At 41.0% G+C, this 27,766-nt stretch overlaps 1 protein-coding gene across 3 annotated transcripts; it reads right to left on the reverse strand.

Moving 5' to 3' along the window:
* Nucleotides 1-27,721, reverse strand: ATP6V1A (ATPase H+ transporting V1 subunit A). 3 transcript variants are annotated; one of them, XM_031613138.2, is made up of 15 exons: nucleotides 27,591-27,721; nucleotides 16,238-16,332; nucleotides 14,679-14,807; nucleotides 12,950-13,164; nucleotides 12,122-12,259; nucleotides 11,519-11,670; nucleotides 10,516-10,678; nucleotides 9,272-9,380; nucleotides 8,397-8,519; nucleotides 8,193-8,307; nucleotides 6,817-6,880; nucleotides 5,764-5,967; nucleotides 4,446-4,540; nucleotides 3,125-3,296; nucleotides 1-2,250 (listed from the first exon to the last, which is right to left on the reverse strand). In XM_031613138.2, exons 2-15 carry the CDS (start codon nucleotides 16,317-16,319, stop codon nucleotides 2,158-2,160), a joined length of 1,854 nt encoding a protein of 617 aa, XP_031468998.1. In that variant the 5' UTR covers nucleotides 16,320-16,332; nucleotides 27,591-27,721; the 3' UTR covers nucleotides 1-2,157. The 3 variants fall into 3 exon arrangements, with proteins under 3 accessions (XP_031468998.1, XP_031468999.1, XP_031469000.1); XM_031613139.2 differs by having other exon boundaries at nucleotides 27,513-27,702; XM_031613140.2 differs by lacking the exon at nucleotides 27,591-27,721 and adding an exon at nucleotides 18,967-19,124.
* Nucleotides 27,722-27,766: the final 45 nt, after the last annotated feature.

The following is a 27,766-nucleotide window of genomic DNA, read 5'->3' on the forward strand; positions in this document are numbered from 1 at the left end:
TCTACGTTAAATCCATTTTATTCTCATTGACTCCCAACAGTTTTTTAAATGTTTTTTTTGTTTGTTTGTTTGTTTTTTACACAATTTCCAGCAACATACATTATGAAATATACAAGAAATTAGGTGGTTGGGTTCTGCCCATCTTTTCATTCCTCCCACAGCTGTGGAGGGAAGACTTGCAGTACACAGTGAACATCAGAATCTCAACACTGAAAACTGAGACACAAAACAAAAGAGACAAAAATATATATGAAACTGTTTGAACTGGTCACACTTCAGGGCCAGGTACAGCACAATAAATATTAGAACTGTATTATCTTAGACATCTTCTGTAAAGTTTATAACATCCTCTATTTAAAGAGATAAGAACATCTGTTTTCTAGCATGAAATGCTACATAGTACAGTGGTGAAGGGTACAAACAATGAGGAATCCAGCAGGGGCTCAAATGGTGACTACTCATTCACACATGCTCATTGTTAAGTAAGCAGCATACACTGAAAGTTTGGTGAACTGTAAACTTAACTGTTCACTACCAGAATATCAGCTGGAATAGTAGTTTATTTTGGGAGAGCTGAACACAGTAAATCCACTTAAGTTTCAACTGAGCTCTCCATGGCAAACAGCGAGTTGATTTCATAATGGAAGTGGCAGCATTTGGTCCTTAGCGCCAAGATACCTTTTCACCATTGCCGTTCAAAGCTGGCAGCTGGTGGAAAAAAACACTTCAGTGTGGAATTAATGCAAAGCCCTGCCACTACCAGTGGCATCTCCAGCTGTTACTGTTTCATGACCATAACAAGTCTAGATGTCAGCTGGCACCCAGCTGGGCATTACAGTGTTGCACAACAAAGAAGTATTAGATGTCATCAGATACAAGAGAGTCAAAGACCAACAAGTATGGCAGCATCTTCATCTCTCTCTGCAGCAATGATAGGAGTGCTGGCGCTTGAATTTTGACAGAAAAGCTGCTCTACACTCATTTCTCATCTCATACTAGTTTAGTCAACAAGCCCAAGACACAGCAGAGTTTCAGTTGCTTGACAGACTGTGCTTCCAGAGCATGGTGCAGAAGTCACTAGCTTCTCTTGCATCATAATCAAGAAGGCAGAAGTAAATACATTTTGTACTGTCAATCTTTCCCCTCTTTAACCCCCCACCCCCAGAAGTTTAGCATCTCAGAATCTTTCTACACAAGAAATGAGGACCATCTGTGCCACTGCCAAACAGGCACAATGAGCACAGGTGGAGCAGGAAGATTAAGCACACACTTTTTCTTTCCTAAACACCACCTGGACACTGCACTGGTAGGCAAGAGTTGGTAGAGAGCACCACCTAGGGAAGATTATACTCCTGGTCCACACATGTGGAATCTTGTTACGGGTCATAGTACAAAGCAGCAGTAACAAGCTTCACAAACTAAAGCAGCTGAGTGTTGTGAAACATTATGGGGTGAGTGGGAGGCAAGAAGGCAAAAATATTCTGGAAGTTGAGCACCTGTAGCTTTAATTTTAGCTGGTGCTCCATCCAACAGTCCTATCTGTATTAAGTAGGAAAATAAAATTCTATTTTTCCAGTGTACAAAAGCATACTGGCTACTCGCACATGCTCATCTTCTAGTCAGTCCTTCCTTGGAGAGATCCAGATCTACCACATTTCAATACCAACAGGCTGCAGAAGGGACGTAGTAGGGAAGAACTTTGGTTATATCAACATGTCATGTCAGAATATGGTTAGAAATTCTGTTTCATGATAGTCACTTAGCAAAGTGCTAGACCTAAATGCCCTTACCACTGCCAGCTCAGAATGTACCGCGTGACTGCATTGAGATCTACACCTCCTCTGCCAGTACAGGTCAGTTGGTTGTGTTACCAAGTGATCTGGGGGAGGGCAAGGTGAATTTTTCCCACCCTAGAAGTGTACAACAGCATTTCTTCACTCAGCCAAGCCCACTCACACATCACTCACTATTTCAGACACACAAAGCAATGCCAAACACAAACTAAGGAATGTTTTGTAAAGACACTGAGTATGAAGAGGAAAACATAGGGCTATTTATCAACTCAAGTACTGTTGCATCATTCTTGTAAGGTAGGGAAGCAGAGGAGCTGAGATGAGGAATTCAGAGGACAAACCAGAGTGGTCACAGAGGTTCAGTCTAGTCTTCCAGACTGCGAAATGCATTCTGCATATCCTCAAACAGTTGAGCATAGTCTGCCTTGATTTTTGTTTCACCATCTTTGACAGGGTCCTGAAAAAACAATACATCGAGTGTACAGATCAGTCTTGAAAAGCCTCTGGTCTTTAAGACAACCCTGTTTTGCCACTGCTGTTTTTTTTTTTTAACCTCAGGATTAACACCTGCTACACAGGCCAAATGTACTTACATGTGTGGATTACACTCTACTCGTTGTCTTGCTGAGGTATGCAGACTACAGAACACTTAAATTCTTAGGCTTCTTAGCCTGTTACCCACTTTTTTTCATAATTGTTACTGTCTTAGAGGGCCATCTCTACTTAACGTGCATTCATCCTTTGGTTTCCATTTTTCAGCCAAGCTGTCCACTGCTACGCTGCATGCTAAGTGTCTTTTCACAGCCAGGGTTTGTAAATGAAAGGATTACTTCTTTGTATCTACATAACCAGCTCTCAAGCAAGCTTATGTGCCCAGGTGTATCTTGTTCTGTTCTTGCTGTTCTAGAAATATATACTAGGGATCTATTTGTTGCAGAAACAAGCCAGTACCTTGCAAGAGTAGAAGACATTGGCACACAAGAACGCTTTACCTTTACATGCAGTTATCTCATGGTATTTGTTCCCGAAAGATTGGCGATACGAGCAATGGCTTAAAAAAAGTTTTCACAAAATAATCATCATACCTTATATTCCTTAGCTACTTCAACATCAGACTGCATCACAGGTTAATGTCCTAGCAGTAAACGCTAAAACTCATCCAGAGGATGCTGGCATAAGTATAGGAGTAGGAAAGCTGCACTCTACAAAGATGGGTAACTAGGTACATAGACATTTATCTACAGCAACTGATAACCACTTTTAAGTTACAGCCTGTTAGAGGCACTGAGAACTCCCCCAAAGTAACCCAAGCTGGTTCCTTAGGAACATACCTTGAATTTCATGGAGGTAAGTCTATAGAGGATTTCACTCATGTTCTCTCGGATGATGGACCACGTGATCTTATTGTCACTCTGGGCTGTGGTTTCTACAGCACGGCGTGCCATGTCATAAAATGCAATCATATTGGAAAGCATTCCCACTGTTTTGTAGAAGGGGCAGAATCTGATGAAACAGAAGAGGATCTGTAAGGCATCTTGGAGCAATTAACAGGACTACCCTTTGCTCCTGCCTTTGCAGCAACTCTGAATTCTCACCTGAAATAAAGTGTTAGTCTACTTCATGTTAAAGGAGAGAGACATCCTATTGATTGACCTATCTAAAAACATGGGGCCATCCGTAAGCAAGGTTTCTGAAACAGCATCCAAACACTGGACAAAATGGGATAGAACAGTAACCATTGCTATACAAGTCTGACATCTCAATCTGTGCCACTGCAAACAAGAAAGGGAAAACACTAGCAGTCAGCGGAATTCCTCCTTCCTGTTTTGTCCATTATGGGAGCAGGCTTCCTGCAAGCAGCATGGGAGAGCCTGACAGCTCTGCAAGTTTCCTTGCTCACAGGAAAGGAAGTTTTTCTATGATAAGAGCACTCCAGAAGCTTCACACACAGTTGTTTTTGTTTTTGTTTTCAAATGGATAGGTGACTGTGATGGAAAGTACCTCACTATTATCTATACAGTATATCATGATACTTCCTATGCTTCCCCATCACATAAAAGCATACCTTACCCTAATAACATAATTAAAAGCACACACCATACATAATGATGCATGTCTAAGTTTTTAGAGATTAAATATTTCCAAACCTCCAGAGCTACCTGGGCTGGGAGTGAGCAGAAGTTCAAAGCACCCCCTGGCAGGCTGTTAAAAATGAAGGGAAAGGAAATAAAAGCGAGGGAAGATGATAAACATGGCACGAGGGGGGGGAAAAGAATCTAATAAGTTCTTAACAGATCAAAATTCTCAGTTACTTGCAATCATCTGCTGCTAGAACAAACAGGAAGACTTTGGGTGTTGCCTGTGAAAACAAAGTGGCTGTCTTCTCCTGAGGACACGCTATTGCAAAAACTAACTGAACTGTATTCATTTCAGTGGTTGAAGGCTGGAGAAACTCAGAGTGCGACTGCATTTGGAAAAGGTCTGCGTGCCTTGAGGTATAACAGTATGAATACTTTGTTCAGTGGCTTCTGTTCTATCATTTGTTTATGGCAAGTAAAATTCACTTCTGCACTGATTGGATTCCAAATAAAATAGCAGTTGAAATCCAGACTACACATGAATGAGGCAGCACTGTAGCCATTTAGATCTTACCTGTCATAAGGTGTATAACCGTTCTGTTGCAAGAAGTCATCTTTTATCAGCTTGGCAACCTCCAGAGTAATTTTGTCTGTTTCTGCCAAAGAAGCCTAGAAAGGTAAGGTCCACTGTTACTTCAGTACTTATGTACATGAAATCATAGATTCACAGAATGGTGGGGCTGGAAGGGATATAAAAAGATCATCCAGTTCCAACCCCCTGCCATAGGTAGGGACACCTCCCTCTATACTAAGGCATCCACAGCCTCTCTGGGCAGCTTGCTCTCATCTCACCACCCTCTTAGTGATTAATTTCTTCATAATACCTAGTCTAAACCTACTCTCTTAGTTTAAAACTTGTTATGTCCTGGAGAAGAACCATTAAGAGAAAGGACACTGAAAGTTAATGTAGCTGCCAGTAGAATCCTGTCTTTTGGTTCTTTCTCACACCCTGCTATCAAACAGCCAATTTACTACATAGGCTTATTAAGATGAACAAAAAGTCAGTAGACCCAAAGTAGATTTATCCGATTATGAACAGTGAAAAGGAAGTTTCCTTTGGGACAGGAATGTGCCACCAGACACAGAAATCACACATGGTGCTGGCATGAGGTATGCTGAAACATCATCTTCCTACTTAAAGTAAAATAATTTTTCCCTTCCATAAAGTTCTTATGTCCAGGGAACAAAAACTAGATTTCATCATTTTAGATCAACAAGCAATATTAAGGATTTGATACAAACCTGCACAACTGCTAACAATGGACCTTTTGGCATTCAAGAAAAATGAAGGAGTTGGTGATAATGGTATGTCATACTATGCAGGACAGAGAGCACCCTGCTATTATCAATACCATCACTCACCCTTTTCTACCAGTTCCAGGACTTCTTTGTTGGGAATAATGCCTACAGTACAACCACTGTACTGTCAATATCACTTCCATGCCAAGAAACTGAATTTAACCTGCTCTGTAAATGAGTATTTTAAAACACACTTTGGTAAATAAGAAACTGCAGAAGGCCCTAGGATCACATTTCCTTTTCTTCTAAGGCTTGTCTAAAGAACAGAGTTCTGCTAAGGCAAGAGCAGTGAAAGACCTGATCTTGGCTGCACTAGAAAGTCAGTGAACAGGGACAGCACCAAAACAGAACTTTCTCCAAACAGCAGCAGTTACAACATGTTACCATGCATTACAGCCACCTTGTAAATCAGTAGAGCTCACCTAAGCATTGTGAAATTAAATTATTCTCTAGCACATACTATGTACCTGTAAAACCACTACGCTAAAACAGTTCTCATGGAATCCCACACTTTCTCACAGCTGGTTACTCACCTTCCCTACGAGCTGCACAATCTCTGCAAGATCCTCCTCTTCCTGCAGGATCTCTTTGGCCTTTGTCCTGAGAGGGACAAACTCTGTAAAATGCTTGTCATAGTATTCATCCAGGGCACGGGTATATTTGCTGTAACTGATCAGCCAGTTGACAGAGGGGAAGTGTTTGCGTTGTGCCAGCTTCTTATCCAGGCCCCAGAAAACCTGCCAGAAGCCAGTGAGATCAGCCAGTGCTCCAAATGAAAAACAAAATAAATGAAAGCAAAACAAACCATAAAAACAAGCAAACAATCAAAACAATCCCAATATGACAAGCAGGTCTGAGCAAACAACACAGCAAAGGCTACCACAAATCTTTAAAAAAAAGCCTGAGAAAGAAAACCTGCCTTTTACTCATTTAACTGTAGAAGTGACTTTCAAATATGAATCATCAAATGAATCATAGAATGGATTGGGCTGGAAGTAGAAGGGACCCCAAGGATCATCAAGTTTCAATCCCCCACATATGCATCTCAAAAAAAAAAAAAGTTGAATTTAGGAGGAATCTCAAGCTGAATAAACCTAAGTGAGGAGTCACCAGTAGCAAAGAAGATCAATACACAAGTCTAATTAAGTGGAGCCCTATTTGACAAAGCTCATTTTACCAAAACAAGGATGGGCAATCACTTGCAAGCTATCCTTCTCCCAGTCATCTGCTCTGAGAATTTTTTCATGGTTTCAATGCACCTACCAAGGGTGGTCCACTTTCCATTCTATCTCAGAGAGTGGCCATACTTAAATTACAGCTCAAAAGGCTGGAATCAAGAAGCAAAGGAATATTCCTGAGCAGTCACTGCTGCAAGGAATTATTACCTTTTTTTCCTTTTCCAAACACATCATTTCAGAGATCTCACAAGAGATTTCATGTCCTACACTGCTTGAATACATCCTGCAAAGTTGCCTGTGTAAAATTAAAACTCACACCATAGCCAGTGGCACTAATGTATTAAAGTACAACCATTTTGTCTAGGTCTGGCAGCTTAGACAAAAGGGCTGCAGCATAGCGAGACCTACCTGAACAATGCCCAAAGTAGCTGATGTTACAGGATCTGAGAAGTCACCTCCTGGTGGAGAGACACTGAGCAGAAAGATAGAGAAGGAAAAGTAAATCAGAATCATTGCCACAGTTTAATCTGAACATATGACCACACAGGTCTGTGATCACAGAAAGAAAAAAGGCCAACATCATTTCACATAAGTAATGGACTACAAATTCCTACTGCAGTGAGAGTGGCAGCATATCTACTCAGGTGTGTGATATCAATTATAGTTATATCAGTAACTGACTGACAATATGAAGGAATCAATTCAGTCAATTTAGCTCCAGGTAGTCACTCCAGCTTGGATTACCAAACCTATCTCAACTGGAATGGATTCAGGAGGTGTGCTCATATGGCAGCTTGAAACACAGCAGCAAAGATTTTATGTAAAATACCCCAATTTGAAATGATTTTAGATCATTATCAGATATTCACCTATACAGCAAGCACTAACTTCCTTTGGGCTTGACATGGCAATACCTGCTTCCCAAATTCAAAAGCAGCTGCATTTGTTGTGGACAACAGAACTAAGAACAAATAATGGACTCTGAGAGAAGCTGCAGATGCTAGAGGCTCTGTTAAAAACCTATGGAGGAAGAGCCATTTTACTCACAGTATGTTAGACAAATCAGTACAGCCTACAAGAAAGTGTCTGCCTACTGTGTAAGCTTCCAGTTTGCACTGCTCTGCAAGACAGCTGTCATTACATCAGAAAGGAAAGTAGGGATGATCAGTTTTCTCTTCTCTTACACCAAAAGTTTCAAGTGCCTCTGCTTTCCTTCCTTTTGGTCACTCTTTCAATACGATAAGAAGGAACTCAGTATTGTCGCCACAGCTACACAGGAATGCTTTTCAAACAAAGTTCTCATCTATTACATTAAGTGAAAAATTCTACGTGATTTGTCTGGGCACCACATGCTTTTCACAGCTCCCTGCAGTTTGAGATATCCTGTTCCTATTCCCTGTAATTCTGCTATTTAGCAAGAGAATCATAATAGATTATGCTCCCACACTGTTGCTGTAACTGCCCCCTCTTTCCCATTCTGAGCATGGTTTGACATACTTTTCAGTGACTGTTCTGATGACTTTTTTCCTGGAGTTCTTTTTCTCAGACAGCCACGACTGTGGTTCTACACCACACAGAACTACCAATCACATTCATTCTCACTGCTCTTGTGCACAGTTTAGCAACAGTTGAGGGTGATCACACATTATGTATCTACACACATTATACATTCCTAGCTCTGTAGCTACACACAGCAACAAGACCCTCTTGTTTGAAAGTATTTTAACACACAAAAAGGTAGAGAAAGAACTGCAGCCAACTCAAAGCAAAGAAACGCAACTCACGCTCCAACAATGCTGACACTGCCTTCCCTTTCAGGATTTCCCAGACACTTCACTCTGCCAGCTCGCTCATAGAAAGAGGCTAAACGGGCACCAAGGTAGGCTGGATAACCACTGTCTGCAAGTGTGAACATACACAAATCGAGTCAACAGCTCTGTGTTTAAAGGATGTATTTACAAGTCTATATGAAGAAAAGAACAACTCACCAGCTGGCATTTCAGCCAGTCGTCCTGAAATTTCTCTCAGGGCCTCGGCCCATCGGGAAGTAGAGTCTGCCATCATACTGACATGGTAGCCCATGTCTCGGAAATACTCTGACAGGGTGATTCCTAGAACAAATACAACAGCACAATGCAGGATAGTGTTGAAAAAGGAATTCTACCCTCACCATTAAGAGGCAAACAAGATAAGTTATTTATATTTACAGTCTGATGTCAGTAAAGACTGAAAGTTACTACTCCTTTCCACAACCCCATGATGGATTTATTTCATTCCACTCTTCTCATTTTCGCTTACAAACCGTTTTGGCAAATCTTATGTTCCTGTGTATTTCTTTAAGGAGATAGGGCAATATCATTGACACTATTTGCCTCACAAAGCCTCTTCTTATTGTAAAATGTCTCCTTCCTTTCTAAGCCACCAGAACATATAAAGATGTTTTATCTGACAACTTTTCATGAAAAAGTATTAAGAAAAAAAATCATCTGAGAGGCTGCAGTGGAAAAAAGTACTTCTTAAAGAGCACTGTTTCTACCCATTGAGAAGCTGTACTTGTCAGCAAAAAGCTACTCATGAAGAACAAAAGATTACATAATTAATACATGGGGCAGAACTACAGGAGACCCAGCGTGGCAAGTTTAATTTATAAGCAAGAATTTATTCAGCATGTGGAGATCATAGTTGGGTATAAGAAAGACAAATCCATTTGTGATACTAAGACTTTATGCAGGCATAGCCTGAAAGGGTTGATTTATGTAATTAAGCAGGGGTCCTGGTACTGACCATCCCAGGAACTGAAAATACTAGAGCATGATGACTCGCTCCATACATGCAGCCTTTTGCATCCTCCTGTAAGTCTTACCAGTATAGATAGAGGCCTCTCTGGCAGCCACAGGCATATTGGAGGTATTTGCTACCAGAGCTGTTCTCTTCATGATGCTTTCTACCTTGCCATCAACTTCCATTGTTAACTACAATGCAATGAAAAAAAACACAACAAAGACTATAAAGATTCCCACAAATTTAGCAATTTATTTATTTAAACTCTATTACCTTATATCAGGATAGTCTCCTCACAGGTAGTCTAACAAAGCAGTATTTAGATTAGAGATCTCAGGATTCTATACTGTTCTTCCTTCCAGAATGAGTTGTACACATGCCTCAGCCTCATCCCATCTTCTGCTAACGGCAATTCCTATTAATTCCACTGCTCACCACAAACAAATGAGTGATGATAAATCTACTCCAGGAAGTACATTATCTTCTTTCAGCCTCACTTTACTAGGCCGAAAGAGCCAAAAATCTTATCCTTCCCTCTTAAATCCACTAGGAAACAGAGAGCTTTTTTCCTCACCTGTACTAACCTGAGTTCATTTTTGACAACTGGACATAAGCCCACGTACATAACTCAGATGATCTCTCATATGCACATGAACAGCAGAATGCATATCCTGACATTTGTGTAGCATTCTACTTAACATCCTGAGATTTACCTTTGTCCGTGGCCGCTGCAGTGTGCCACTGTCACACTGCAAATCAGCATGTAAAACTTATTTCTAACAGTGGAGTTTCAACCTAACAGTTTGGATCTTCTCTTTCCTCTATTTTACAGAAGTCTGCACCACAACTAACCCCCCTAAATGTATAACAATAGTAAGGGGGAACTAGGCATTTTCAGTTTTCTTCAGAGAACATTCTGAAGCCTAACTGGCAAAACTCATATACTGTAACAGTATGTATCATCACCTTGCACCTTGTAAATACAGATGCCATATCTGGTATATGTGATTAAGCTAGAAAAGTTAGAGATAACAACAATAAAAAGGTAACATCCTTGTAGCAGTGCTAAATTACATTCAGGCATTCATTTTGTATTTCTTTTAAACAAGTTAAAAGGTATGCCCAAACACTAGTCCAGATGTTTCCCAAGAGGCCACTGAAGACATGCTTGTATGATCCAAAAGTGATTTCTGCTACTACAGTCAAAACTTACAGCCAATAAGATTTTTTTAAGTCCTATACCAATAAGATATTTTATTCAGTTGCTATATTAGTATAATAGCAAGTCTTTCCAAGGTTTACTCTCCATGAATTCTCCATACTAACCTCAGGAAAATCTCTCAGTACTTCAGACATTTCATTTCCTCGTTCTCCACAGCCTACATAAATGATGACATCACTGTTGGAGTATTTTGAGAGAGACTGTGAGATCACAGTCTTTCCACAACCGAATGCCCCAGGAATTGCTGTTGTACCCCCTTGTACACACCTGAGTAAAGAAAAGGGACTCTGATTTGCAAGGAACTCAAAAACAGCTCTCTTCCATTTCAGAATATGTGTTCTAGTAAGGAAACAACTGCATAATTAAAAGCAGAACAACAGAAGTCACATTCAATGTTCTGTTTGAGCAGCACAGTGGTGTTTCACTAAACCAAAGACCAAAGGAATAAACTATCCTTTCTTTCTATTGCCTTTGAAATACATGAGGTATGCTGGTACAATAACTGCACTTTCAGGCTTGAAACATAGTTTACACAGCTGGAAGCACTGATGGAACACAAAAGTTAAGAAAAGAACATCAGTGCTACTTAAATGTGCATTACAAGAATGAGCAGAACAATATTTTAGAATGAAAAATTACTCCATCCTGTGCCTTGGAACTCAGCCACTTAAATGAGAATTTTGAGTTACAATTAAGCATGACAGTTTCTGTCAGTGGTAACTTCAGAGTCATTGCAAACTACACCTCTTCAAGAACATGGAAAGAGATCCCACTCGTGCTCAAATGCAGATATCCAAGCTTGAAAGTTCTAGCTTTTCCTGGAGGTTTGGTATGAATAAATTATTTTTACATTTGTCATTTATTTCCTGAATTAATGTAAAAGAACCATCCTGTTAAGCCTCCTTTTAACTTTTCCCCACTTCCATTTTCCATTCCATAGTTTCCTCTGTCAGATAGAAATATTAGCAATTCAGCTAGATAACTTTTTTTGAGATTATGTTGAGGTACACAGTGAATGTTTGAGGTCTGTTCACTCTTAAAGAAATTAACACTATCCTTTCTCCCAAAACAGATTTCTTATATAGGAACAGACAGAATATTACTTACGGGAAGAGGGCATCTAGCACCCGTTGGCCAGTTAACAAAGGATGATTTGCTGGTAACTTTTCAGTCACAGGACGGACTTGACGTACAGGCCAGACTTGGACCATTGTGAATTTTTCCTTCACACCTTCAAACTCCAGCTCTAAGACAACATCCTAACAAAGAGCACCAGACATCTGAAGTAAGCCAACAACCATACAATGGATCAGCACGCAAATTCTCACCTCAACTGCTCCACACCACTAGGACTTCAATATGACCATAGATTTTGCAGATCTTAACACCCTATCATTCCTCCCTGAGGAGAAGCACATTTCCACATTTACAATACTATCAGGAAACTTTTCATATTCATCGGATACTGTAGATGCCCACATAGGACAGCAAATATGGCATACTTAAATGCCACTGGGAAGTCATAAACATAGAAAGTAACTGCACAAGAAAAAACACATAATCCCTGCTGGGAGGGCAGCAGAAGTGATCAATTCTAACATCCTATTGCACGAAAGGCTCTGAAGATGGCATCTCACAGAAGATAAAGGATCCTGCAACCTTATGAAAGAAACATGGAACACCCCAGTAACTGTTGTTTGGGAGACTTACTGAAGTGTCATAGTTGCCCGGTGGAGCAATGTATGTAACTGTACCCCTGTTCCGTGGGGGCAGCATGATTTTGTGTTTGATAAGAGAGTTTTCATTCACCACACCATAAATGTCTCCACCAGTGATGTGGCTGCCAACCTGAAATCAGAAAGCACCTATTAGCCATAAACAAGAATTTCATTTTAAAAAAAGAATGCTGACAAAGAATCATATAAAATAACAATAACTATCAAGTCTAGCACCATTATGACTTCCTTTACGAATGCACTGTTACAGAACAGTAGCCCATTTACATAACTCATTACTCTAACAGCACATTGCTAGCAATACTAAATGCATTCAGGAGCATTTCAAGGCTTAGACTGCAGCATTTACTGATTGATGCAATGAATTCTCCTTGCTTCTGTCATACCTCTCAGCTTAATGTGCTAAGTAGACAATCTGCTAACCTGCAGGACTGGAGAAGAAAGAAGATGCCAAAGGCTAAAGCTTTGATTTTTTTTCTAGCTCTAAAACTATCTTCACTGTATTCTGTTATTCATTTTGCCAAGGTAACACCTGTTCCTGCTAGTGGAACTGCACTAGGCTCTAAATTCTTTATGGGACTGCAAACACATTAGAACTTTGCAAGTTTCTCATATGCAACAACACAGTGAGTCACGTGGACTAAGTTCTGGTGATCCCTGTCTAGTTCTCACATATATCCTTAAAACACCCTAGCACCTCTTTTCATGAGTCTGATTATTTGTAACCACAGTTCCTAGCAGTCACAGCCATGGTGCTCTGAGAAGGAAGGAGAGAGGGAAAGACAGGCTCAGCAGGACCTACCCGCAAGTTTTTGGAAGGTGTGAAATCCCATTTGACATCTCGGCTCAAAGCTGACACATTGACACCTCTAGGGATATAGATACTTTTGGTCAGGGTGCTGATGTCTGACAGCGGCCTCTGGATACCATCAAAAATAGCTCCCATAATGCCAGGCCCCAGTTCCACTGAGAGGGGTTTCCCAGTTCGGAGTACAGGATCTCCTACAGATACACCAGCTAAAGATTTGCTGAGGAAAAGTTCATCCAGAGAAATTACAGGGTAGAGGGCATCACACTCACATCATCATATCCTTACAGCATCTTTCTGATGTTAATGTGATAGTTTTGTTAATATATTACATATAATCATTTGAGAAGCACGTAGACATTATACTAAACTCCAGCTGAAACTGCTAAAGCAATGAAGTAGTTCATCCTCTGGAGAGGTAGAGAGTATATGTTCTGAGTTACAATCATTAGTTCAAGTCAACTATATGCATAAATTTCTTGCTGTACAAGACAGCATGATGGCAAAACATCAAGCATTTCTTAAATCTTCAAACATGTTTTCTAGGTTTAGTGTTAAAATCAGACAGTGGCATGAAAAGATGTAATTTTTTTTGTTTTTGTTTTATAGTTTGCTAGAAACACACATCACAACACAAGTTTTAACCTTGAGCTTTGCAGAGCTTTTTTGACAGGAGTCTAATTGTAATGAGAGTTTGTCATAGATTAGCATCTCCCTTCTCTCCAGCATTGAGTTGTCCCTCCTAGGCATTACCTGAGCTCCAGAGATGCTCAATGGGCCTCTGTGCAAAGGGCCAGTTGTTTAGCAGGCCCTATTAGAATACAGGAGACACTCTAAAAGCTTATATATGACTCAAAAAGAGATTAAATGCAAGTTATATTCAAAAAGCTCTTGCTATCCTCTCACTAGAAATCTAAGAGTAAACTGTACGTAAGCGCTAGACTTCTTCGATGTATTGATAGAAAGCTACTAAATATAACAATGAAGAGCCAAATGAAATTTCAAGTTAATAGGTACAGACACAACCCACTGACCAGTTTACCATTCAGCTCCCCAAAATAAAACACTGGGTGCCAGTACAGGCTTCTTCCTAACATCTATGGGTAGACAAAATCAACTCTTAAGTTTAGAAGAATATGAGGGGGGGGGGGTGAAAAAAAAAGCTATCTTTAATGAATTGCTCTGATGACATTCTCTTATGTACTTTCAACAGAAAATACACTTTACATCAACTAGATTTTAAATACATGCTGTCCATCTCTCATCTGGATGAAGATTCTGCAATCACAATGTAGAAACAAGCAAGGAACAGATCATATCTGTTAGAACAGTCTGTCCAGAAGAAGGAATCCTGCCTACTTTACATTTCCTACAGAAGCATTCCACAGGCAGAGTTTTCAAAAGCAAAGAAAAAAAATACAACATACTGCTTGGTAGTTTTGCCATTCATAGCTGACATCTGTCAAATTTCTTATCAAGGAGCTGTAACATTTCAATGCAAGTGAACACATTGCTTGGTTTCCAGGTAGAATAACAAAGAAGCTTCCTTCTTACACAGCCAACCAATATAAGGTGTACCTCAAAAATATCAGAATTTACAGAACAGATGCTGGATGTTGGTACTGGAAGTAACAACTGCTGGTCCCGGGCAGTTTTGTTCATCTTCTTTAACATAACCACCACCGTGTTCTGCCTGGTCCAAAGGGATCAATGGAAAGGATACATGTTTCTTCATACACCTGGACAGTTGCCAAATCACCTTCCAGTCGGATAATTTCCCCCACCAGTTCACTGTGGCCTACTCGTACCAGCTCATACATAGCAGCACCTGCCATGTTGGAAGCAGTGACCACTGTAGAAGACAGAGACACATAGATAATTTGTTTTCCGGTAGTTAAACAAATTTTCTGATCAGAAGCTACTAAAATCTGGACAGCGTGAGACTAATATTCACTCAGATCAGGAGTACATCTCTGATTTAACACAGGGGTAATTTGGCTGCCACAAGTCCTGGTATTTTCAGGATATTTAATGATTTGTGATCGGTATTCCACAGCACAACAATATGCAGTGCTCTGGGAGTTAACAAGTTAATGCTGCAGCTGCAATCTCAGAAGAGAAGAGTGTACTACAGCTCCCAGAAGACTTCATTATTCCATTTCCGTTTTCCATTCAGAGGGAAAGATCAAACTGACTGGGAGTCATGAGACTCTTTCCTAAAGGCCAACATATATACTTATATCTAAAGTGGTAGACATCTATACAAGTTTTAAGAAAATGCTATTTTGGTGTTTTATTTTGTATAAAAGTAATGAATGACTTAAATGTTTTAAGTAACACTTCTACAGCTGAAGATTACAACACGCTTTGGGCTTGAAGCCTTCTACCATTTTGACTTACACATCAGCATAATAAACATCAGGTTACATGTAGACTGCTACTTACGTGCAGTGTTGCTGCTTTAGGAGGAAATTCATCATGTCCTTTGTATTCTATCATCCATTTTACATAAAGGTTTCAAGTCTTTACAAAAAAAAAAGTTGCATTTCCCACATCTTAAGAAAGCTGTATCAGTTTTAAATTGCATTCAATCATCACTTTTGCAATAAAGAAACTGGCTTTTTCTTTAGGTAGCCTCTAGCCAAGGTAGCTTCTTATTCATCATAGAATCCGTACGAAAAAGATGTATGCTCTTCTTCTGTTCTCACACTGCCATGCTTTCCTACATCTCGTGAAGAGAATGCCAGAGGGAGAGGAAAAGCCACTACACTCTGCATCTAAGCTGATAAAACAGGAGGAGCAGTTCTCCTCCCATGCGCATTAACACCGTCCTTGACCCTTGCAGCAATTCTTCAGCCAGTGGTGCAGTAACACAGAACAGCCTGACACTGGCAGAGGACTGTATATACCAGAGAGCGAAGGGTCATACAGGATTTCAATGAGAACAGACCAAGCATCACACATTCTCACTGAGAAGCCTTATGCAGATTCCTGACTAGGCAGCTTTATCTCAACCAGAATGGTTGCAATTTTTTTTTTTTTTAAACTTACTGTTCCTCAATCTGCTTACTGTTCATTATATCTTTAAAAAAAACTAATCAGCATTAACATCTCGCTAGTAAATATCTTAATCTTTCATAAATCTTTCATATAAGGTAGCAGTCATTCTTAAAATAAGCCCAAAAAACCCTACCTACAACTTATACTTCTTCCAAGTAAACATCAGGATTAATAATACATTAGATTAAACAGAACTTATGATTTCCCTTACAAAATACCTACCAGGTCCTGACACTCCATGGACATAGCCAACAAAAGCTTCTCTGTCCTCATCACGGATTTTTGGTAGCTTGGAGAAGTCCATTTTGCCTGTTCAACTGTACAGAAGGAAAAAGAGAGAAAAAGTCATTTTTACACATTTGTAGTTCATTCCTTCTCTCTCACCTTCTGTTCTTTTGCTTTCATCAGAAATAACATTGAAGAATTCTGAACTAATGTACCCTGCAACACTTTAACCACTCAGATCTTAAAGCTATGTAACGTTAAAAAACAACTTGTTTAAGCAAATGAGAACTAACATCCCTCCTAACTGCAGGGAGAGGGCTGGAACATTACTCCCTAATATGCTCCACAGAACAGTTACACTCCAAAAATACCCTAACACTACCAGTCTACTTTCAAGTCAAATAACAGGCTATTTAAACAATGGAGAATATCTTCTGCCTTCTATACCCCCCCCCAAGGTCCTTCAAAATATGGAGTTTTTCAGGATTCTGAGTGATTCATAGGCAACTGCATATAGAACAGTACAGGGCTGCTTAACAGCCACCATTCTCTAGAAAGCAATGCTACAAAGAGAATTTCCACAATTACTATTTTTGCCACCTCAAATTGATGGATCAGTATTTAAATAGAAAGCACATATTTTAATATCACATGCACTCAAAACTGCTCGATGTGTCTCACAGTTAGCTCTAAGTCTTTGCTCTAAGTGAAACCTGTGGAACGTCAGAGAAGAATAACAGCTAAAAAAACTCAACTCGCAACAGTTAAACAATAGACTGATATCTCCTGACAGTTACTGAATGGAAAAGCTGAACAGTCGTCACAGAAAAAGCTGTTCAGAAACCTCACGGATCTGCGTTGGCCCTGTAATTGGCAGTTGGGCTGTCCTGCTTCTGGTGCAGATAAGAGCACGTAAGGGTTTTGTCAGCCCTTATCATGCTTTGCGTTACCTTGGAAACAAGTTAGAGAGCAGTAAGGCAAATGCCTACCCACTCCCACTTTATTGGCACATTTATCATACAATGGTGGTGGAAGGTGCAGTGTGGTAGCCCCACAACATACTCTGCATACCAACAGGGCCTATCTATCTAGCAAAAGCAAGCCATTCAACAATACAAACCTTGTGTAACACAGCTTCCATTGACTCATTTTCCAGCAGCTACCCCAACAGTTGACTGTGACTCAGTCGCTATCAGCCTGGTGTGGAACTGGTGAGTTGGAGTTCAAAGCCTCTAAGTCGGGTATCTGTAAGATCCCCCCTACTCCCTATAACGACAGTTTATCCTTTTAAGCTGCCTCCTGTTTAGGCCTAGAAGATGATTTTCATTTCATTGCTTGTTTTTCATAATCCCCTTCTGATGAGTGGCAGAGAGAGGGCCTCACAAAACAGTCCTTAGTTCCTGAGCAACTGGTAAGAGCTCACTCTAGTTGAACTAGCATGGACTGTCTCCTCTTGCACTGAAAAATGCAGCTAGCCCTTTGAATCCACCCAAACACATAACACGAAACAACCTCTGGAGTCATACTACTCAACCTCCAAGAAAGCACTAGACACAACTCTCTAAGTGAATTAACGGCACTGTTTGGCAGCCATATGGCAGAGGGTCTCAAAAGAAAGACTCAATCTACCAAGGCAAACAAAAGCAGGAAGAGCACTGGCCAGTTTCAAATTAAATCAACATTTCTTCATATCCAAATCAAAATCTAAAGGTCAGGTTAAAGTAAAGAATTCTTCCTCACCTTTGCTCAATCTCCTATGCACAGCACAGACAGGACAAAAACACCATCACTCACCTAGCCAAGAAGCTGACTCCTTCTTTAAGGGGCTGCACATCTTTTAACCTTGAGTACAAATTAAGAAACGCTGCACAGTTTGTCTCTGGACAGTTTTCTTGTGCTTGCATATCAGCATTACAGATGTTTGTTTTAGATGAAAAAATTCACAGAAAGCAGAAATGTTGTCTTACATACTCGTACTGTTACACATCTGCCTTGTTAGCAATCAGAACAGAATTCCCTGAAGCATGTTGGGATTTGCTAAGCATTGCTTCGTCTGCGTACGAACCCAGACACCACAGCAGCTAGCCATTTTGAAAGCCAACTGGTTCTTACAGCTCTTTAAGGGCCTCTCACCAACACAGGATATGCAATTCACTCTAACAAAGTCCACTAGCATACAAACACAGGGTATTAGCCCAATTTTAATTCCCATATTTTAAGCAAGGATGTATCTAGCATCCCATAATACTTACAAACAGGAATCTTCCTCGTCTCAAACTGTTCAACCACTAATTTAAGACACACTTTTAAGCCCTAACATGGTCATATTCTATCTAACAGTGCCAGAAATTGAAATATTACTTGCTGCAGAAACACACGGAAAGATGATTTATGAAAGTAATACCACAGTCATCATTAAAAAAAAAAAGAAGAAGAAAAAATAACAGCAATCCTAGACTCTTATCTTGATTTTGCCCCAGCACAGTAATTTGGCTACATGGTAGCCCCCAATGGAAGTATCCTGCTCTCAATGGTGAAGAAACCTGTTTTCTGCTACAGTTTCAGTTATGCTTCCATCATTTGATCAGTCCCCCAGGTTTCCCAATGATCAGCCTTACCACAAAGATCTCTTCAAATTAAGCTTCTAGTGAGATTTTTAGAAGGAGCCTTCTTACAGCACTTAAGAAAATCCACGATTATTTAATAATACAAACACAGATTCTTACCTTGTTTTGCAAATTCAGGAGGGACAAAAATCCCCACAAATGAAGCAAAGCCAGAATTCAGGAGTTAAGCAGCACCACTTCCCAAATAATTGTCCTTCTAATGCCCCTATGCACAGGGATGAGAAAGCCTGCTGCAGAGGGAAAAGAGATTTCTGACACACAGCAGAGGCACAACCACCTGACTTGATGAGTCATCAGTCTCTCTCTCCCACCAGCACCAGGGAATGCCGCAATAGCAAACCAAGCAACCTAAAGCCCAGCAGAACTCCCATCTACACCCTCCTTGTAGCACAGTACCAGACATAATAAATTAAAAGAAGCACTCATAGTAAGGACCTCCTACAAAGCCAATGACCTCAATGACCCAAACGCCCCAAGTGCTGCATGTTAATACATGAAAAATCCTTGAGAGGTGCGTGCTTGCTGCTGGAATCAGCTTGTCTACCAGTGCTCCAGTGTGATATATCTTTGCCAGTGAACACCGTTTCCCAACAGCTTAACAGACAACTGTCTGACAACAGGCTCCATAAGCAGGTGCCAAAGGCGCTGCAATTCTAATTGCTTGAGTATTTAGAATAGGTATCGATTCTCAACAAAATAGTCCCGTCAGAGCTTACTGCTGTAACATAAGCCCCTCTGCCTTGCTGGCAGAAGCACTGGTGTGTAACGTCCAACACCTTATTTATGCAGACTGATGTTACACTTTTTGTGACAGCCACTAGCAACTGCTGTCACAGACTGGTGGGCACTGACATCGCCCCATATACTGAACAAAAGACAAGCAGCTGCATGTTCCCTCCTCCCAGAAAGATGCACAATATTAAGAGCTCCCTACAGCCATGATGAGTCAATCTTAGCAGGTTCTAGGATAAGCAACACATCAAATTGGCAGAAAAGCCCAAACACACCAGTCAAAGCTGCATTAAGTAGCACAAGACTAGCAATTCAGAGACAGAAGCATTATGTTAAACTAAGACAGGGGAGGTTTAGGTTAGATATCAGGAGGAAGTTTTTCACACAGAGGGTGGTGACACACTGGAACAGGTTGCCCAAGGAGGTTTGTGGATGCCCCATCCCTGGAGGCATTCAAGGCCAGGCTGGATGTGGCTCTGGGCAGCCTGGTCTGGTGGTTGGCGACCCTGCACATAGCAGTGGGGTTGAAACTGGATGATCATTGAGGTCCTTTTCAACCCAGGCCATTCTATGATTCTATGATGTTGGAGTAAGCCAACAACCCTAGCTGGCCCAAATAGCAAGTAGGGCTGCACTAGAGTAAAGTTTTAGAATCATGGTTGCCAACATTTGCTGTGTTCTCCTGGACAGCTTTTAGTACAGGATGTAAATCCCACTGTCTGGATATATGAGGAAGTATTGCACGGATCCCATAAATAATATGGTAATCACTGACACAGATTTACTGTAAGCTGGACGGTTTATACTTCCCCTTCTATCAAATGATATTTCTTAAGAGGAAGTATTAAAAAAAGATACAGTGCCTAAGGTTACTAGACAAATGCAGAAGTTAAGCAGCACTTTGAGAATCCAGTCCAGTTTCTCAGAAGGAACAGTACACCCAGAACTCCAGCACAGGTGTCTTGGAACAGATGACAAATAATATCATCAGTACATTCACTCCTTCAGAATACACAGTTGTAATTTTACCATAGCAGAGAAAATTATTCCAGATTTCTCAGTCACCAACAGAATTTCTGAGGTTGAAGAGCACCACAATCTATAAAAGTCATGCCAGATTTACCACCTATGCTCAGCAACTTGCCTTACTTTTCTGTTTACAAAAAGCATCACAGAGTCAAGATAGTAACTGTACCAAAGCTCAGAGCTAGAATGATCATTGCTTCTTACGCTCAACAATACAGCCAGCCTTCCATTTAAATACCCCATACCATTCCATTTGCCACAGGACACACAGAGGTTGCCTCTGCTTGGCAGGTTGGGAATTTGCATCAGTAATGCTCACCTACATGCTATGGATCCACCTACAACCACGCAAGGCAAGGCAATTTACCCTTCGTGTAACTTTCTCTTGGGTGCTATAAAGCCATTTCCCCTCACGTGAGGCTTGCTACTTAAAGTACAGGTTCATTCAGGTGCATTCAAGATTGAAAGAGGCTGCCACTGCCAGGATACTACACTTGTCCTGAAGTCTAATGCCTTCAGGAAGGCCAATACTGTGCAACATGGTAATTCATGATGCCCATCACAAGTTCCTACTACTTTCTCAAACACACGGGGACTTAAACACAATACAAGCTCCATATGTCAAGCAAATGTCATACCTTGCAAATTAGCCAAATATATATAAAGCACATGAATTTTTGTAACTAATACATATAAAAAAACATAGGAGATTCTCACCAACCACAAAATGCAGCTGTGAAACCTCCCCAAGCAAGCACCATTCAAGCATTCAAGCTTTTAGCAGAAGCTTGGAAGATTCCGCAGAATCACAGAATTGCAGGGCTTGGAAAGAACCTCAAGAGATCATCAAGTCCAACCTTGCTGCTAATGCAGGTTCCCTACAATAGGTAGCACAGATAGGCATCCAGATGGTTCTTGAATATCTCCACAGAAGGAGAGTGCACAACCTCTGTGGGCAACCTGTGCCAGTGCTCTGTCAGCCTTACCATGAAGCTCTCCCACGCATCTGTATGGAACTTCCTATGTTCAAGTTTCAGGCCAATATTCCTTGTCCTTTTGCTAATCCTGGCTTCATCCATTTGCCTCCCAGCTCCCTTCAGATATCTATGAACATTAATCAGATAAGATCCCTTCAGTCTTCTTCCCCCTGGCTAAACAGACCCAGGTTACTTAGCCTTCACTAATATGGGAGATGCTTCAGGTCCTTAATCATCTTTGTGGCTCTTGCTGGACTTCTAGGAGATTCCTGGGGAGCCCATTTCTTCAGTTAGCCCCAAAAAGGACTAGAAAAAAGTTGTGTTTGAACTTGATTGAGAAGTTAGCAGCAGCAATAACTCCAGATAGAAAGACAGCCAAGTCTTTCATCCTGTAACTGCTGTGACCACTGAAGATCTGACCAGCTTAGTAGATTACCAGCCTTCTGACTTCAAATGAATTGGTCATGCAATACCTAGAATTGGTAAGGATCCTTGTTTTATCAATTAAAATATTCCTGTTTTGAGAGAAGCCCCTTTGTCCATCTGAATAGATCATCATCTGACTGGTTAAAAGCCACAGTGTTCCATAACAGTGTTTTCTAACACTGATTCTTACCTCCCAGCCCAGAAGGCTTCTCCAGAAGAGCTTCTGAAGTTGAAATGGATGAGCTTCCCCTTCTTTCTAGTTGTTACACTGCTTCACAAGTTTCCAAGTGTGAACAATTTGAGTCTCCTTTCAGACTGTAAGGCCTCCTGCCCCTTTTCTGACTTGATAAGCTTTCACAGAAAAGAAAGAACTAACGCAACAGAGACCCAAGCTGTAACAGAGAATATTAATGTTCATTTCTGAGTCCTATAGTAACCTCTTTTCTTATCTTGATCCTTTCAACTGCTATCGCTGAGTTCTCTAGCCATCTGCTCTGCACAATGCTCAGTCATTTCCCCTACACCAGCAATAGTTTCATTAATCTCACTAACACTACTGCAAAGCTGAAGCATCAGCCTTACTTTTACTAAAGACAACATTCACTCTGCTTTCAGGTGCATGCGGTTTTGTTATTTGAAATATTTTTTTTGTTATTCTAATCTTTAAGATTACAAACATCAAAATGAGATGAATGCAAAGCTGTAAGCAATTACAGAAGCTTCGCTGCTCAGTAGAGTAACTTCTGAATGGTCAAAGATTCTTAGTTTACAGAACAAAAAGTGTACAATCTTACAAAACTGTAAGCTGGGCTTACAGTTGGGGTCAGTTTTACATGCAGAAAAATATTGGCAAATTGGGCTTGTTAAAACATACCTGCTCCTCTGTGAGCCTCACTACCATCTAACCTCTCATCCCTAAATGTGATAGCCAAAATGCTGATCCTAACTTCACAATAATCATTTCATCACTGAAGACTGCTCTGAAAGTTAAATGGAAAGTAGGGATAGTACGGAATCTTCATTTTATTATGTGAAGTATTTGACAAACTAGCTAGCTTGAAGAGTTGGACCAGGAATGATTTTGTGCAAAAGCCTTTAAGAAAGATCTAATACACCTAGCAGATAGAACTACTCTTTTACAGCACTTTGGTATAATGAAACACCTGGCTGGAATCACAACACAGACAGGCATGGAATTCCAGTAAAAGGAAATGAAATTGAGGTTGACTTTTCCTGTAATGGAAAACTTCATTTTTATACTTAAAGGCAAGTTAAACCACATTTGGAGATTTTATGTTCAATTACCTGAAACATTTATAGTTTTTTCAGACTAGCCAGAGCCCCTCCAATGTAAACTCTATATTGCAGCAGCTGTCTGAGTATCTATTACTTGATTCAGATTTATCCCATGATACTAAAACCTCTAAGATCTCATGGAGCTAGAGAAAATTCAGAACTAACAGAGAAAATAACAGAACTAATTTTTAAAAGTAAAAGCTGCTTATCAGTGTTATCTGCATTTAGCCAAGAAATACCATTTTAGTCTTCCTGAAGAGCTGCTTTTTAAGGTAGTGCCTTCACAGTAAGAAAGGGAATAATAATATAATGATGAGAAGGGGCAAATGTTTGTCTCATTAATTGAGCTTTTTGGAAGAGGCATTTGCTAGATTAAAGTTAAAAAAAAAATAAAAATCAAGTAATTCTTCAGGCTCTTAAAGGAAACTTGCACACTTCACAGTTTTTATCCAGCTATAATAAACTACTTTTACAAAGGAACAATTCTCTGTCTACAAATCTAATACCTTTATTTATAACCTTTCCATCCCTCCTCAGACTTAACCATCACAACCACAGAGCACTCTGGTACATGTTCAGGGCACAGTATGCTGGCCAGTGTCAGAAATATACAGACTACCAGTCTTTTATGCGGTCTTAAACAATAGCAGCTCAAGCAAGTCAGCAGAGCTTACAGCATGTTAAAGATGCAACCCAATGAGTGGAACACTGCATCTTCAACAGCACAGATTTCTGCAATTTTCTTAGGATGCAGGCTGTCAGGAAGAGATAGTGGAACTAAATGGTTCCCTGGAACTCACCAGCACACCAAAATTTCAACTAGGCCCCAAGAATCTGTACAGCACGTATGGTTTTCAACTAATTTTAACAAGGTCAAAGAATTTCACATCATAGAGATGCCTTCTAGGAAGGCATCTGTCCCTTAAGAGCTTGCATCCGCAACAGGGATACCTTCAGCATAAGTTTTAATTCACTTACCAATTTAGAAGGAAAAATCCCAGTTGTTACAAGACGTAGCGATGGCTTTCAAGACTACTTTTCTCAGGAATGCAAAGAAGCAAATGCTAACACAAAAAGCCCAGTGTTACAGACATATGGTCATGATGGCTTTAGTACTTCCTGATAATAATATTTTAGGAAATCCACAGTAAACCCTCAAAATTCTGTAAACTAGGACAAAAGAAACCATCAGTAGCTACCTTGCCTGCATTAGATCACTGTTAGACAAGCTAGTTCTAGTGGTAAGGAACTCTGAAACTTACCATTAGATAAGCTCAGAGTAGTAAACAAGCTGATGAGCTCAGAAAACAAATTCAGCAGCTAAGACTGATCTTCACGTGTCATTTGGTTAAGTAATAGTAATAAAGGCTGCTAGACAATGACTGTCAGGATTTATTGGTATGTATCTTAGTTTTCAGAATAAGTGTGTCATTTTAGTAAAGAAATGATGCTGCAACAGAGCAGCTAGATTATATACAGAAGTCTAAAAAGCTAGAAACAAATGGTCTTTTTTTTTTTTTTAAAAAGAAGTAAGGGGTGTTCAACTTTGGGAGAACTTGACAGAAACAAGAGACATAAACATGTAGATTATATAAGGTAACCAAACCAAAAACACTTGATGCAGGTTGTAGAACTTACTGCCATGAGGTACAGCCAAACCTATTAACTTAATATAAGCTTAGCTTTCCATTTTCAAAAGGAGGGGAACAACAAAAACACTTTCTCAGAGCATAAAAGTTGCTCTCATGGCACCCAGAAGATTCAAATTAAGCCAGTTCTGCACACTGTATTTACAGGCAATCACGTCCTGCAAAACTAGCTTAGCCTCTGTACAAACAGAACAAGTTGAATCATTTAACTTCATGTGTTGGACGAGATTTCCATTTCTCTCTCTCCTGTTGGAAGGCTGAAAAAGTCACATGCCTGAGGACAGTGAGTAATAGTGAACAAGCATGATATTCCAGCTGAGAACATCATCTGCTGTCTTTGATAGTGTTCCATTCTAAAAAAAATCATGTGGATGACATTCTCAACGCTTCCGAGTCTATAGAAAACACTTTTCTTTGTGTTAATGTTACACGTGGCAGGGAAAGAAAATCTATTTTAGTTCTTTGTGCTAACTGCTAGGTAAGTGCTACCACTTTTCCAGGCAGTGTAGTTAAAAACAAATAAATAATGAAGAGTAACTATTACTGACAAGCAATAGCGTCAAACACTTTTTTTTGTTAGCACCAAAGTAATTGAACAGATCAGCTAGGTTATCCTGTAACCCTTTTATACTTTTTTAAAAAATTGGGGACATCTAATTACAAACACACCTTCAGCACAAGCAATTTAGAAATATAAGGGAGTTTTGGTAAGACTGAAACTCAAAGAGACAGAATCACGGTATCAGAACACAAGGGGAGAAGCACAGAGTATCTGAATACATCTCTAGGGGAATAATCTAGCAATTTGCTGGTGTACAGATCCTTTGGATGACAACATGTGGTATAGTGCCCGTGTGCATCTGGAAGATAAACACACAAAGCAATACTGGGAAACAAATAAGACATGGAAGCACACTGAAGCCTACAGGCCATGCAAGTCTGGATGAATGAGGTGTAAAACAGTTAAGATATATTTAGATCAAAGTAAAAGCTACATTTATGCTAACACTAAATGAAAATTAAGCTAGTACTATTTGCTTGGGGTGAACCTTAATAGTAGCACTATTTGTAGAAAACAGATATGGAAAATGGAAATACTGTATTTACAGGAAACTAAGATCTTGTGTTACTATTGCAACACGAGACTTCAACCCCCATTTGAAGAGTCAGCTGATACTGGCAGACATTTTCCAGTCTTGTCTTAATTTTCCTTCCCTATGCTCTCAAACTAATGCTGGTGTTTATCATTAATGCCAGGCTTTGTCCCTTATTATAAAATGCTTTTTCCACCATACAAACAACAGTTTTCAAGAAGATTTAACATAAGGTACTGAAAAACACAGTGAAAAGTTACCTGCAACGTTTTTGGTCATTCAAAGATCTATTCACACTGATCTCAACTAACATATTCTTAAGCAGAAGTGCAGATATTAAATATGAGTGATTGTAAACACCTTTAAAACTACAGCATAGAGAAGCCAAACATCCATCTACTGTGGATTCTGCAGCGTCAAAGTCAGCACAAACACAGCAACTCACAAAAGGTGTTAAGGATCTGCCTTGCAGTTATCTGCCCTCGCCTGTGCCAACCTACGTTTGCCACATCCTCACTCAGGTGCCACAGATGGGTGGATCAATAAACCACCTCCAGCATGCTGCCAGTCAGTTTGCCTTTGCTTCCTTAAGAGCTATTCTCATTTGAAATGCTGAGACGGATCAAACAGCCCGGATACTTTGCTGAAGTATCACGTTACAGTGAATAAAAGTATCACCAACTAGATTATTCCAAGCAGAGCGCAAATTCTCACATCAATGGAGCCTGGTAAAAACAGAGGGGAAAATCACTTCGGGCAACTGCAGTGAAGGGATAGAACCTGAACCACGTACGTCATACGCTGGCACATAAGCCAACCGTATTCCCCAGAATGCAGTCACTAAAATTCACGTAAAGACGAGGAAGGATCGTAGGGGCGACAACTGGAACATCCCGTTTAAATTCGGGCTTCACCACCGCCTACAGGAATGGGAAACGCACGGGATTCGCCACAGCACCTTCAGCTGAAAGCTGTCACTGGGGAAACGCCGCCAGCAGCCCCGGCGGGAGCGCCATGCCTGTCCCACAACCCTCCGTTCGCCGCAGCGCTCAAGGCGAGGCAAGGATCGGCTTCGCCCATCCCAGACAGCGGGCAGAGAGCGCACAGAAAGCGGTTCGTGACACAGCGCGGGGATATCTGGCGAGGCCTACGCCAGAGAGCTCAGAAAGCTCCTCGTCGCAAAATCCGGCGTTCCCCAGCTGCCATCATGCCGCAGGCAGGCGGGGCGGGAGCTGAAGGTCAAGGCGCAGAGGCCTCTCCCACGGACAGATCCCATCCCGCGGCCGGACAGCGACGGCGCAGCCCGGCAGCACGGCGGCGGCCAGGGCCGCGCACGCACCCTTCAATGAGCACAGCGCCGCTTCCCCTCCCCACCGCGCCCGTTAATGACCGCTGGAGGAGACGAGGTGACCCCTTTAGCGAGCGCCCGACTCCTCGCAACCTACCCAAGGCGGGGACGAGCGGCGGCGCGACCCCGTTAAACGAGAGTGGGAAGCGATAGGTCTCGCTTACGGCCGGCTTACCGAAGCGGCGCCTCCGTTCCAGCGCCGGCGGCCGCGGATCAGCTGATGGTGACCCAGCGCGCACGCGCCGTCCCCTCACTCCGCGCGGCGCACCCACGTGACCGAAAGCCCCGCCCTCCCCTCCCCTCACCCACGCCGCTCTTCGCGCCCCGACCGCTCCGCGCACGCGCCCAACG

This window comes from Phasianus colchicus, chromosome 1 (genome assembly GCF_987193195.1).
Source record: "Phasianus colchicus chromosome 1, bPhaCol1.hap1.1, whole genome shotgun sequence".
Taxonomy (NCBI): Eukaryota; Metazoa; Chordata; class Aves; order Galliformes; family Phasianidae; genus Phasianus; species Phasianus colchicus.